Source organism: Schistocerca americana, chromosome 3, assembly GCF_021461395.2.
Source record: "Schistocerca americana isolate TAMUIC-IGC-003095 chromosome 3, iqSchAmer2.1, whole genome shotgun sequence".
Classification (NCBI taxonomy): domain Eukaryota; kingdom Metazoa; phylum Arthropoda; class Insecta; order Orthoptera; family Acrididae; genus Schistocerca; species Schistocerca americana.
This window is the reverse complement of record NC_060121.1, coordinates 815856592-815871860: the sequence shown is the minus strand read 5'-3', so window position 1 is coordinate 815871860 and position 15269 is coordinate 815856592. Positions and strand designations below refer to the sequence as shown.

Genomic DNA, 15269 nt, shown 5'->3' with positions numbered 1-15269 from the left:
GTAATATAGTTGCTGATAAGTATAAAGTTGAAACTTCGTGGCAGATTAAAACTGTGTGCCGGACCAAGACTTGGTCCGGCACACACACACACACACACACACACACACACACACACACACACACAGACAGACAGAAAGCATATGTACCATATTTACCAAATTGTGAGATGAGGTTTTCCGCAAATTTATTGTTCAAAAAATACGAGGTCTTCTTATATTTGCAGATTAGAATATTTCTGCTGAGGTTAACATTCTTATGCGGTTTAGTAGAGCATGTAAGAGTATAGTCTTACGTTTCTAGGTGTAGCTTCTCATTTACAGATGAAGCTTTGAATATTTAGGTCATTTGCAGATTTATATTGCAAAATTTTGAAGGGCAGGTCTGGTCAGACGATACTTGCAATCAAAAAGGTTCAAGATTTCCCAGTATGCCAAAGCGCTCGGTAAAGTATCGACATGCTCGAACAATCACATGACAGTTGGCTTGCTAATGTAAGAGATACGTGAGAAACTAGCAACTAGCCACTATAACAGTCAATTACTCTGCTTAAAATTTGACAATTTTGGGAAACACAATTCCATCATCTTGCAAACTGTTGTTTTATTTGAACAGGTTTGCAATAAAGTTCTAATGCATGTGAGGATACCATATGCAAGCATTACTGCTGCTTTTTAAGTAAAGGTAACATTCAAAAGCAGCAATGTTGCCCATAAAAAAAAACATTGCTTGATTCAGAACCCAGATCAATATTTTATTTGATTATGAGAGACAGCAATAATTTAATAAGTGGGCTGAAAATGAGAAATTGGGTCACTCTTCGCGAATTAGAATATCGGATGAAAATGTTGCCAGCTTTTAAACAGCTTTAGACTATGATGGTGACATCAAAGTGAAACAAGAAGGAAAATTAATCTAGAATGCAATATCTAATAAACAAAATTATTCCTATTAAACTGACTGTGATGGTCGTGAGAGTAAATTTTGGCAGCAAGACCCATCGTGAAGCTAGTACCATCAAATCTGTAGATGGCAGGACGAGCACAAGTTCAAGAACTGGACTGAATCATGACTGTGACATTTCATTTATGTATTAGATGCTGTTGTTACATATGACTCGCACCCCAGAAGATATTGCAATCCTTGTTTCGCAGTTGCTCAAGCACAGCACTATGGCAGGGTTGGAGGGGGAACAGTGATACAAGTCTCTCTCAGAACTAGAGGAGTGCAGGAAGGGGAGTAGTGAGCAGGCGGCAAATTGCATTGTGTTGCCGAACACTGTAATCTATACTGCATCCTTTGGCATTTAAGGAACCACATTTAAACTGTGTTTTGCCTGAATTCATTCATAGTGTGAATTGAATTGACTTTAAAATTGCTTAAATACTCAACAATAGTATTCATTTATGCAGGAAATGGTAAAAGTCCAGGTAGGCGGCAGTGGCATACTTACGTTACGTGCTACAATCTTGTCGACATTCACTGTGATGTATGACGGGAGTGAATGAGGGTGTGTCAGCTCCTAGAGCACACTCAAAATAACGTGGCCAGTAGATGCACAGTTGACAGGGCACGTGTGGGGAGAACAGTAGTGCTAGGGGTTATGGGCAGGCACTATAGAGGAAATGTCAAGCACCGGAGGAGAATTACCATATTAAACTGAACCCTACACTTACATTTTTTGTGAATATTATCTGTAGCTCCTCCATGCCTGCCCTTGCATGGTAACCATTCAAAAAGATGTATGTCATCCCTGATTTGATTAGTATCTAGAAAGAATTTCACTGAAAATAAAACAAAAGCAATGATTTATTTTGCCTTGCTTGTTAACTATTTGTAACTTTCAGAGAAGAGTCATGAGTGGCGAATTTTGAGTAAAACCTACATTTCTGTTGTTACCATTTTAAAATTTGCTTCTTTTGCCAAAACACAACAGAGTTAACACAATATTACCTCCCTAACGTGTTTTACTGACACAATTGCAAGAGAATCCGTTCTTGTTGTTGTTGTTGTGGTCTTCAGTCCTGAGACTGGTTTGATGAAGCTCTCCATGCTACTCTATCCTGTGCAAGCTTTTTCATCTCCCAGTACCTACTGCAACCTACATCCTTCTGAATCTGCTTAGTGTATTCATCTCTTGGTCTCCCTCTACGATTTTTACCCTCCACGCTGCCCTCCAATACTAAATTGGTGATCCCTTGATGCCTCAGAACATGTCCTACCAACCGATCCCTTCTTCTGGTCAAGTTGTGCCACAAACTTCTCTTCTCCCCAATCCTATTCAATACTTCCTCATTAGTTATGTGATCTACCCATCTAATCTTCAGCATTCTTCTGTAGAGAATCCGTTAACAGTGGTTTATTAAGTGAGGAACTGAGGAAAAGTAAGGCCAATTGTTTTTGAAAAAGTGCCCCCTCAGTGCAAAAATAAATGTGCAATGTCTTCATTTATGTTGTTCCTAAACCCAGAGTATTTCTCATTTCACCAGCTGTTGATGGCGCTTAAAAATTACATTCTTTCACCAGAAATGTCTGTAGTTAGTGGACTAGCGTGATAGGTAATGAAGTTGGCATAATAGCTATATGGAAAGCTATTCTTCTCTTTGCATGCTGTTGTTTGCCAAAATCTCATTTTGATATCTCAAAGTTTGTATGAAATACGAGGAATTAGTGTGCATGATCGCATGTGATTGTACCACGTATGATCAATTTTCTCGAGATAGGTGCCAGATAAAGACCTCCACAGATGTTTAAGAAAAATTAAATATGTTAGCTAAATGTCATATGCAGTAACACATTATGTAATATGCATCAAATGCAAAATCATAGTGACCCCTATTTTTTCTTGCAAACTTTTTGAGCTTTGCATATTATCTTACTTAGAGCAAATATCACATTAACTATGATCATTAATGAAATGATGGGCATGTCATCATGCAGCTGACTTACAAATCTCTTAGTTCTGCAAAAATGAAATTTTTTCATGAATAGTTTCTGTAAAATCATTTACAAAGAATTGCAGAGCATGCACCTCAATTCAGTCATCACAGCACATAGTCAACTAACTGAAGGTAGGCAAACATAGTTGGCCTACCCTCTTGAACAAACAAATGAACTTGCCAGTGCTTTGTACGAAAATTGATCACTGCACATTGGTCAACATATCCAGAGCAGACCCTAGTTTCACACAGCCATTGAGAGATCAGCGGGCAGGCAATATGTTGGAAGTAAATGACATTAACATTCTCATGTCAGTATAGAAGCAAAATCCACTATGTATTTAGATAAAAACAGCTGTGTTCTCAGGTCCCACATTAACCATTGCCTCAGAAATTGCAATATATTCAGAAGAAACACCCAAATATACATTTCACAGCTGTGCCATTAGGATGATGATGATGATGTGCACAGGTGGCACCACGTAACTGCGGATATGGTGGCACAATCTATTGGTAGAGAGACTGATGTGTGTGCACAGTTTGATTTTGCATAGTGCAGGTGTGGTTTCACACTGGAGAGGAGGTGGTCACACAACTTATCATCCACTACCAAACATGAAGGCGAGTAAGCAGACCGACGAGGAGTGATTCGATTTTTGGCAGCAGAGGGAGTTGGAGGCCGTGAAATGTATTGACAGATGAAAGCTGTGTACAGTCAGATAAACATGAGAACTGTCACACAGGCAGCTTCTCAGCTCATTCATATAAGTTGCTGACAAGTAGCAGACATGAGATTAGTGAAAATCTCAACTTGAAAATCGGGAAGTAGACAAAGTGAAGGACTTTTGCAAACTTGAAAGCAAAATACTACATGACAGTCAAAGCAAGGACGGCAAAAACCACAAGGAAAAATTCCACTAAAATCTTCCAAGCATAAATGAATTAGTCTTACTAAATTATTATAAAGACTTAGGCTCAAATACACAGTGAGACAAAATTAAAAAAAATAAAAATAAAAATAAATAAACCACTCAACATTACTGTTCAGAATACGACTGTTCTTTTATTATAAGTCCTGACACAGTCTTTCTCAAGTAGAAGTGAACTTCAAATTCAGACAACCATACTCTGCTTACTGTAAACAGTTCGCAATTTGAAGAGAGTCCCATAGTGAGAGTTGTACTTACAAAATGAGAATACAAAGCTAGATATACAGGGTTATTACAAATGATTGAAGTGATTTCACAGCTCTACAATAACTTTATTATTTGAGATATTTTCACAATGCTTTGCACACACATACAAAAACTCAAAGTTTTTTTAGGCATTCACAAATGTTCGATATGTGCCCCTTTAATGATTCGGCAGACATCAAGCCGATAATCAAGTTCCTCCCACACTTGGCGCAGCATGTCCCCATCAATGAGTTCGAAAGCATCGTTGATGCGAGCTCGCAGTTCTGGCACATTTCTTGGTAGAGGAGGTTTAAACACTGAATCTTTCACATAACCCCACAGAAAGAAATCGAATGGGGTTAAGTCGGGAGAGCGTGGAGGCCATGACATGAATTGCTGATCATGATCTCCACCACGACCGATCCATCGGTTTTCCAATCTCCTGTTTAAGAAATGCCGAACATCATGATGGAAGTGCGGTTGGGCACCATCCTGTTGAAAGATGAAGTCAGCGCTGTCGGTCTCCAGTCAACTTCCGAGGGCTACACGTGAAACTTGCCCGCACGCGTTCAACGATTTCTTCGCTCACTGCAAGTCGACCCGTTTATTTCCCCTTACAGGGGCATCCAGAAGCTTTAAACTGCGCATACCATCGCCGAATGGAGTTAGCAGTTGGTGGATCTTTGTTGAACTTCGTCCTGAAGTGTCGTTGCACTGTTATGACTGACTGATGTGAGTGCATTTCAAGCACAACATACGCTTTCTCGGCTCCTGTCGCCATTTTGTCTCACTGCGCTCTCGAGCGCTCTGGCGGCAGAAACCTGAAGTGCGGCTTCAGCCGAACAAAACTTTGAGTTTTTCTACGTATCTGTAGTGTGTCGTGACCATATGTCAATGAATGGAGCTACAGTGAATTTATGAAATCGCTTCAATCATTTGTAATAGCCCTGTACTTACCCCATGTTGTTATAGGACGAGTAGTTAATAACATATGCATTAAGTAAACTTTTACTGTGCATGAAAATTATTATACAAAAGATACAAAATTTAAAACTGCTCTATCATTATTAACTGCCCTTTCATAGTTTTCTCATGATACATGTGAAATTGCAAAAAGAAATGGGGCATAGTTAACAAAAATTGCCTAATTATCATAATATTTCAAATATCAATGACTAATTGAATGAACGCTTGGAATATAATGGTTTGTTTGTGTTATGAAGTAAATGTATCATGCTATGCAGCATTATTACAAGCAACTTTATGAATTAGGGTTTTATTATTTTGTGAATTTTTTCCTGTTCTGTACAGCTTGTGGAACAGTTATCAAGACAGTTACGTGAATAATATTATTTGTTTTTTCAGGATGCACATGAAAGGGAATACATTAACTGTGACAAGTATTTGGAACAAATATTTGCGTGCCAGAGAATGAAATTTGCAGAAATTCCTCAGCGTCTGAATCCTTTACTTCATCCTCCTGATCCAATTGTAATCAATCACACTATCAGGTAATAAACTCTAAATCTTAAATATTGACAGAAAAAGAAGTCAGTGTTTTGTAAAAGTGACGATTACATTTGTTTTAACCAGCTGATATGTATCCATTTAATGACTTTAAACTTTGTTTGTGCATTTAATCATATGCTTTTATTGTTTTGTGACTTTCATATGCTATAACATTACAGTGTGGAAGGTGCAGAACAGAAACAGACCGCATGTTATGACATTGATGTAGAAGTAGATGATACCCTGAAAACACAGATGAACAACTTCCTGCTCTCAACAGCAAGTCAACAAGAAATTCAGGTAGATCAGCATGGCCAATCATATGAATTTCCTTTTTCTTTCAGTTCGACTCTACTTTCTTCCTGCCACCTTCACCTTTGTGTTGTGTATTTAGACATGCACAGTTGAAGAATCATTCAATGAGTAAACAGTCAACTGCAAGTCAATGAACTAACTATATTCAGACTTCCAGTGTCAATTCATTTACAGAGTAGCAGACCATATTTTTTCTTGTGAGGAAGTAACATGATGTAAAGTTTGCTCCCCACACTAAGCAACCACAGTCAAAGTTGTTTAGTGACAACTAGGACATTTAATTTTTACTTCATAGACGTATGTACTCAGAAAGCCACTGTACAGCATATGGTAGAGGATTATTCATGCTGTTGTTAATGATTTGATGAACTGTTCCATTTGCAGATAGAGTGAAGGAAACTGACTGACTGTCCTGCCTCTGTACTCATCCTTGTCTGTAACCTTACACTTGTGACACTTTTGTGAGGTGTAGACAGCAGAATTCTCTCTCTCTCTCTCTCTCTCTCTCTCTCTCTCTCTCTCACACACACACACACACACACACACACACACACACACACACACACCAGTTCTCTAAAATGTATTCAATTGGTTTTTAAAGTGCTATTTCATCCTCCTTCCAAAAATTCCCCTTAAAGTTCTCTGAGCTTCTCTGTTACACTTTAGCAGAGCCTGTTGGCCTTTTATGGTCATAGTAGCTCGTGTCTGAATTTGTTCAGTTTATGCTGCCATTATTACTACATGAAGACTCCAAATTCTAGAACTAAATTTAGAATTGATTGCTCTAGTATTTTATGAGTGACTCCCTTCACAGATGTCTACATAATGTGACATAGTCTATACATTCACTGCTAATCACATACTTCTGGGTTCTTTCCATTTGGTACAAACATTATCTTGCATTTATCCATATTCAGACATAGCTGCCATTCCTTGCACTAAAAGGAATTTTTTTTATCTTTCTTCATATTTGTAAGATCATCAAATTATAAAACTTAATTGAAAAACTACTATTTGTGACTGTGCACTGTGGTGAAACATTATTATGAAAGTATTCTAATTTGAATATAGATTTTTAAATGCTGAGTACTTTTTGCCTGCTGTTTTTAATTTCAACATCAGCTTGATCTAAAAGAACTAGGGATAGAAAATTTGGTAGCTCTGAAAAACTGATAAATCTAATGGTGTGATATTTTTACTACATAAAGATAAGAAAAGTCTTTCATCCACGTAATTCAGAGGCACTCATTACACTGGAGGGTTGAGATAGCACTGGTTGTGGAAGTAACCATGCCTTTGATGCTGAGCATTTTGAGCTCAGCAACCTGTTCTGCCTCTGGGTGGTCAACTGTGCCCTTGATTACAGTGTGGCAATAGCCATCCATTTGGGTGGACAGCTGGTTGGTATTCAGGTGTCACACTTGGGTCTCTTTGTGGAAGAAGATAGGTTACAAGAAAATGAAGTTGCCAATTTTTTAATTCAAAGTTATTTCATTTTCTGGCTATGTTGGAAATCATTACTAAATTTGTGTCTAACCTGGGAGCAAAGTGGGGAAGGGAAATAGTATTAGTCAAATGTTGTATGTAATCTTTTGGTATATCTAGATATTCAGATTACTTGATACTTAGGAAAGGTGTACTTTAATGAGTATTGCAGAGTTGCTTCAAGTTAATATGAGCACATATCTACTTAACATTAAGTACTTGATATCATAAAATTCAGGTAAAGGTATTTTCTGATCTAATGTAGGAACCTGAGAGTTTTTCAAATCCTTACTCTCTCTGCTGTTTTCCCCTATTTTAGTGCTCCACATACCAAAATATTCTAACTGCTTAGTAAATTGCTATTATAATTTATCTTCATCTCATGTTTTCAGAGTTTGGATAACAAGATCCATGAAACTGTTGAGACAATTAATCAGCTAAAGACTAACAGGGAGTTCTTTCTCAGCTTTGCTAAAGATCCTCAGCAATTCATCAATAAGTGGATAATTTCACAGACAAGGGATCTAAAGGTATGTATATTGTATAAAGTTAGTGGAACTAAGAGAAGTATTGCCCCAACAATTCCTAAATACTATTTATTTTTTATAAGTGAATAAATGCTAGTGGAAACATTCTTCTGTGGCAACATCTCTTAACATGGTGAAACTGTTTCTTTTTAAAAATTAATAAATAAAAATAGTTAGTTTTTTAGTGTGAATAAAACATAAAATGTGATAAGAGTAACTGTCTCAGATTGTAATTGCATAGGGCTGATGTTTCAAAAAGAAAAAAATTATAATGGTAAGAGTAAAGATAACAATTCACCATTTGGTTGAGATATTGTTGGTAAACAGGCCTTAAACTAGACTGAAATTACAATTACGCTTTCAGCAATGTTGTTCTTACAACTGAGTGGATTTTGTTTGTTTGCTTGTTTGTTGGCTTAGAGGGACACTGTCAGTCCTGGGCATGTGTGTATCTGCCATTTTAGCTTTCAGCTGTATGGTGAATGATTGTCTTGACTTTCCCATTGTTTGTATCCCACCCAGGACATTCCCGTATTATTTAAAAACTTCTCTGATGTAAAAATTGAAGTAAAATGTTTAATTTTACAGTTGTAAAAATGCAGTATTGCATTGGCACACAAAGTGCAGGAATCTATTACACACAGACAGAAGCGAATGCATGCGTGCGCGCGCGCGCGCGCCCACACACACACACACACACACACACACACACACACACACACACACAAAAAACCCTTGCTGCTCAGAGTTGATTGTTCATCCTTATCCACCCAACAGCCTAGTTCTCATACTTTCGGACTTCTGTCTGTTTGGCCCAATGAAAGGTGCATTCCATGGGGCAGTACATGGATGATTGGGAGCTTATTGATGGAGCAGGACATCGAGTGGTACCATGCGAGCATGCAAGTCCTCCCAGTAAGATGGCATAAGCCCATCCCATTGACCAGAGATTATGTTGAAAAATAGGATTTTGTACACAAAAGCGTGGGAAATAATGCAGTGCCTTGAAATCCTGAATAAAACCAACCTGTTTTCAGAAAAACTTATTGCGTGACGTATTGAATGCCATGCATAGTACCTACCTCAGAATTCCTTTCTAATAACTGTCCCATATTGTCCTTAAAGTCACAAAGACCTCATAAAATTGTTAAAGTTCTCTTCAATTTCTCATGTTAATATTGGCTTACAGTTAAAACAGTAACAAGTTTTACATCTATCCTTCTTCAATTGATAACTGTCAAAGTGTGAGTGACTCTACTAAAAAAATCTATTAAAATAACATCCAGTTTGACTACACTGAATACACAATCAGCAGACAAACATTGAAAAAAAATTAATTTTGGGTTCAGTACAGCTCACCAAACTTAGTTCTGCAGCATGCTGCATCATGATGATGAACGGAGCATCACTGCATTCAATGAGGCTTGGTTTGTATGTTGTGGAGTAGCTGTGTTTGATACTGCATAGTTGTTGGACACCCGTTGAACACAGTCATCATCCTTAGTAACTGTCGGCCACCATTCTTCTGTCTCATTGACTTAGTATTTTTCTGCAACCTATATTTCGCCAGTAACTGTGTTTATCAGCAAAAATATCCCTTAGTGAATGTTTGGTTTTCAGTGCAAATATTCAGCTATGGACTACTTTGTGATGTTCCTTTGTTTACTCAATTGTCTTGAACAACCCCAGTATTTTCCAATGAGGCACAAAAAAATTACAGGCATTGACAGTGCGTGGGCACTGATTTCAAATCAACAGGGAAAGTTGGAAATTAGTGCCCGGCCAGGATTCAAACCCAGATTTCCTGCTTACTAGACAAGTGCTCTGACTGCTAACCCATTCGGATGCAATGGGCAGTGCAACTGCATGGACTACCCCCCCCCCCCCCCCCCCCCCCCGCCCCCTCCTGTCAGACCCAAATTCTCAACCTTCCACACCGCCCATTGCCCCCTTGTGACATTTCGCTGATTTCCATAAGAGTTCGAACCTGGTGTGCATTTGTACTGAAGAGATCATTGTCCATCTTCCCTTAATTTTATATAAATACTTATTAGGGACTTGTTTACTATCTCATAAAGGTATTATGTAGTAAAAACCACTGGTGTAACTGGAATTGGGAACTTGTAGGAAGTAGAAACATTTGACTTAATTTCATACACCATAATCTATGTTTTTGGAAAGCCTGTGGCTGTCATTCACTATTTGAATAATGAAACACTGCACCAAGTACATATTTTTTCATATTTAGTGTGATGTGTTTTGAGAATTTTTTCTCATTGTCAAGTGCAAATATTTACTTATATTTTGTGTGGTGTTTGCATATGTGTTGAGCATCTCTTTCCCTGTAGTTGTCTTTTTAAGATTATCAAGTACTGTGCCTCCTCAGTTATGTGGAAAACCACACATATGCAAACTATGACTCATATTGTTTATATGTGAAACATTACAAAAAAAAAACTAGTTGTTGATGTGTTTAAACCAAAAACATTGAGTAACTCAGTCAGTGAAGGTGTCTACTAGCGCTACAAGTGACGAAATATGCTGACTATGGTTCGACAAAGGTGTCATGATGATCACAACAATCACGAAGCTATACATGCACAGTAGAGGCATCTTGGAAACTGTGATTGTTCACGATATCTTTATTCAAATGAACCTAGTTACTCCCATCAGCCACCACGCTAAGTGGGGCTCGGCGGCAGCAGCAGCACATACGACACATTTTTCCAACCTTTACCCATACACTGGTTTATATCTGCTGAGTAGAATTCCCTGGTGTCAAGAAATTTAATGACGAAATGTTTGTAAACACTGAAACTTCCTGGTAGATTAAAACTGTGTGCCAGATCGAGACTAGAACTCAAGACCTTTGCCTGTCGCGGGCAAGTGCTCTACCATCTGAGCTACCCAAGCAAGACTCATGCCCCGTCCAGTTGGGTGCATGACTATAGAATGAAAATATTCACCATCTCTGCTTGAAAACATGAGTCATCCCTTGTGATGACTCGCCACATGCAGAATATGTAACAAAATCACATGATAGTTGCACTCTCATCTTCATTAAATCCATATCTCTCTCTCTCTCTCTCTTCTTCTTCTTCTTCTTCTTCTTCTTCTTTTTTTTTTTTTTCAAGTGTCAGTCATCAGAAAGGTAGACATCAGTTCGCACATCACTCTTCCTGAGTGCTGTGTGGCACCAAAGTACAAAAATACATTTCATCACATACAAGTTTTTTCTCACTTAGCTTAACATAGGCTCTGAATATAAATTATTGATGCATATAATCTCTTATACAAAAATAAAGAATGTACACACGCACTTATTGCACATTTTAAATAATTTCTTTGCCTTGTAGTTGTCCTGACATCCTATCATCTGACTGATTCACACACAATATGTTTAATAAGATATGTTTGGTTCAAATCCTCAACACTTCTTCCTGAGTTGAGATCCCTATTTACTTTTTTTAAAAAAAGTAACCCCTATTCTGTATTATTCATGCAGTCAATGTGGCTCCTATCAAGCTGTCAGAGAAACATTTTCATCGCATAGTTCCAATTTGGATTTTTTTAAAAAGTCAGTGCAATGTCCTGATAGCTTGAAGAATCAGGCTTGCCATATAAAGCGAAACCATTTTGATTACTAATGAAATGTGGCACAATTTTCAGTGCGGCACACTTTGTTTTAGAGACTGTGTTATATTACTTTGTTTGATATGTTATAAGCATTTAAATTTTAATGTAATAATGGAAATTATAGTGTATTACATTGCATTTGTTTTACAGACAATGACCGATGTTGTGGGTAATCCAGAAGAGGAAAGGAGAGCAGAATATTTCTACCAGCCTTGGACACAAGAAGCAGTCTGTCGCTATTTCTATACGAAAGTACAGCAGAAACGAGCAGAACTTGAACAAGCATTGGGTATCCGTAATGCTTAGTCGGAACTGTCATGCTCACAGAGGAATAATACATGTTAATTCGACACTATTTGTGGTTGTGAATGCTTTGCTGTTTTGCTCATTTTCTTTTAGTGGCTTCTGGAAAGTGCTTTTGGAAAGCTGCTTGTTTGTAATTCTGATAAAGACTGTTATTGCAAAAACTTTCTTGTGATACCTTGGTAAACCATCAACAAATTCATATTTCATCTGACTGAATTTTATAAGTGAGAGACATTTTAGATAGTTGTACAATACTAAGTAGATTTGGTTACTTATAATTTTACTGTATTTATATTTCCTGCTATGAAAAGCAATTGTTTATTAGAATTTATTGCATTCCACTCCATTGAAACCTTCAGTTTAATAAGATTGAACATTTGTTGTGTACAATAGTTTCCTCAGTGTATAGTGTATGTGAATTTACAGTACTTGCAGATTTAATTAGAATATTTCATGCAAAAGATACTAGTGTTACCCTCGACTCCTTTTATTCATTGTACTTGTTTGAAGTACATATTGATGTAATTCATTCTAAGTGTATGTTATGTGTCTACTATCGGTAAAAAAATGAGTCATGGATATTAAATAAACTCGGTGGCTATAGTTGTAAACTTATCTTTTGAATGTTGAGATGTCACTCCAGTAAGAGGTAATAAAGAGCTTAATTTGCAGTTCTACTTCACACAGCAGATGTTATACTGACTTCTGCTATGTCGCTTCTAATATCTGAAAGTAATGTTTGAAAAAGTCCTATATTAACTCAGGTAGTAGCAGAAAATCCTGTCAAGAAACAGAGCAATAGTAGACCTTCCTATAGTTGTTTTTCTAATATCTTATAAAGATATAATCCAGTTGACTTATACAAAGAAAGATGAATACCCTATGAAATAATACAGGGTGCGACAAATAAGTGGCCTGGACATTTTGAAACCATCTATGGCAGCATTAACAGAGGAGAAAAAGGCCTACATTCACTTCCAACAGGTTGGAGCGACTGCCCATACAGCCGGTCGATCCTTGGAGCTCATTTACACGATCTTCATGCCTGACAGAGTTGTCAGCAGAGGTCAGTCTGGTCACGGCCCTAGCTGGCCATCCAGGTCAGAAGCTCTGTCAGTGTGTGATTACTTTGTGTGGGGAGCCCACGAGTCTAAGGTGTATTGCAACAACTGTCACAGTCTTCAAGAACTGCAGCAGGTCTTTTCGGATCAGCTTGAAGCAGTCAAGCTTCAATCCGCCTTCAGCACCTTGCTGACGAGGGCTTAAAAGTGAAAAGTGCCAAGAAATGAATGTTGGGCAGTTTCAACATCTTCTGTAGTCAGGTTAGTACTGTATTTCCTTTCCCTTGCTATGTTTCTTTGTACTCTGAAACTCGTTTCTCTGGGCCTCTTTTATTTGCCCCACCCTGTAGTATTTTTCCTGCTGTGGTACTGCCCATGTGTACAGGATCTATGAAAAGAAATGAAAACATATTAGAAACTGTGAAATTTGTCCAGATTTTGTAATTGTTTACTTTCATTGTCAAAATGGCTCTGAGCACTATGGAACTTAACATCTGAGGTCATCAGTCCCCTTTCATTGTCAGTCAGGTGGTATATACACTGCTGGAAATTGAAATAAGAACACCATGAATTCATTGTCCCAGGAAGGGGAAACTTTATTGACACATTCCTGGGGTCAGATACATCACATGATCACACTGACAGAACCACAGGCACATAGACACAGGCAACAGAGCATGCACAATGTTGGCACTAGTACAGTGTATATCCACCTTTCGCAGCAATGCAGGCTGCTATTCTCCCATGGAGACGATCGTAGAGATGCTGGATGTAGTCCTGTGGAACGGCTTGCCATGCCATTTCCACCTGGCGCCTCAGTTGGACCAGCGTTCGTGCTGGACGTGCAGACCGCGTGAGACGACGCTTCATCCAGTCCCAAACATGCTCAATGGGGGACAGATCCGGAGATCTTGCTGGCCAGGGTAGTTGACTTACACCTTCTAGAGCACGTTGGGTGGCACGGGATACATGCGGACGTGCATTGTCCTGTTGGAACAGCAAGTTCCCTTGCCGGTCTAGGAATGGTAGAACGATGGGTTCGATGACGGTTTGGATGTACCGTGCACTATTCAGTGTCCCCTAGACGATCACCAGTGGTGTACGGCCAGTGTAGGAGATCGCTCCCCACACCATGATGCCGGGTGTTGGCCCTGTGTGCCTCGGTCGTATACAGTCCTGATTGTGGCGCTCACCTGCACGGCACCAAACATGCATACGACCATCATTGGCACCAAGGCAGAAGCGACTCTCATCGCTGAAGACAACACGTCTCGATTCGTCCCTCCATTCACGCCTGTCGCGACACCACTGGAGGCGGGCTGCACGATGTTGGGGCGTGAGCGGAAGACGGCCTAACGGTGTGCGGGACCGTAGCCCAGCTTCATGGAGACGGTTGCGAATGGTCCTCGCCGATACCCCAGGAGCAACAGTGTCCCTAATTTGCTGGGAAGTGGCGGTGTGGTCCCCTACGGCACTGCGAAGGATCCTACGGTCTTGGCGTGCATCCGTGCGTCGCTGCGGTCCGGTCCCAGGTCGACGGGCACGTGCACCTTCCGCCGACCACTGGCGACAACATCGATGTACTGTGGAGACCTCACGCCCCACGTGTTAAGCAGTTCTGCGGTACGTCCACCCAGCCTCCCGCATGCCCACTATACGCCCTCGCTCAAAGTCCGTCAACTGCACATACGGTTCACGTCCACGCTGTCGCGGCATGCTACCAGTGTTAAAGACTGCGATGGAGCTCCGTATGCAACGGCAAACTGGCTGACACCGACGGCGGCGGTGCACAAATGCTGCGCAGCTAGCGCCATTCGACGGCAAACACCGCGGTTCCTGGTGTGTCCGCTGTGCCGTGCGTGTGATCATTGCTTGTACAGCCCTCTCGCAGTGTCCGGAGCAAGTATGGTGGGTCTGACACACCGGTGTCAATGTGTTCTTTTTTCCATTTCCAGGAGTGTATTTGCTAGACCTAATTTCTCAGAAGGCAAATAGTGTAAGTCAATATATTGATTGCAGAAACTCTCATACCTGTTTCCAGTTAAATGTATTGTATTGGCACTATAGAAGTATACCTACATAATGATTTTTTAAATTGTACTCACTAAAATAGCCTCCAACTTTCTTGGTTGATGTATTTCTGTAGTCAGCAGATTGCTCAAATAAATGTGCCAATACAATGCTGCACATTTACCTACTGTATACTTTGAAATGAGCTCCAAGATAATCAGAAATTGGCAAATTGTTCATATAAAAAAGTAGCATTTGAACTAATGGAAAACTTTGAATGGCTTCAGAAAATGATGCTTAGTACGTGA

The 15269-nt window shown here is 39.4% G+C and overlaps 1 protein-coding gene across 3 annotated transcripts in view; it reads left to right on the top strand.

Annotated features, from left to right (window-relative positions):
- Positions 1–12501, top strand: part of LOC124605606 (brahma-associated protein of 60 kDa) — a 60247-nt gene extending 47746 nt beyond the window's left edge. For all 3 annotated transcript variants that reach the window (XM_047137403.1, XM_047137404.1, XM_047137405.1), the window contains exons 7-10: positions 5478–5623; positions 5801–5921; positions 7814–7951; positions 11735–12501. In XM_047137403.1, the coding sequence (XP_046993359.1) occupies positions 5478–5623; positions 5801–5921; positions 7814–7951; positions 11735–11890 (561 nt within the window). In that variant the 3' untranslated portion in view covers positions 11891–12501. The remainder of the gene's footprint in view (positions 1–5477; positions 5624–5800; positions 5922–7813; positions 7952–11734) is intronic.
- Positions 12502–15269: the final 2768 nt, after the last annotated feature.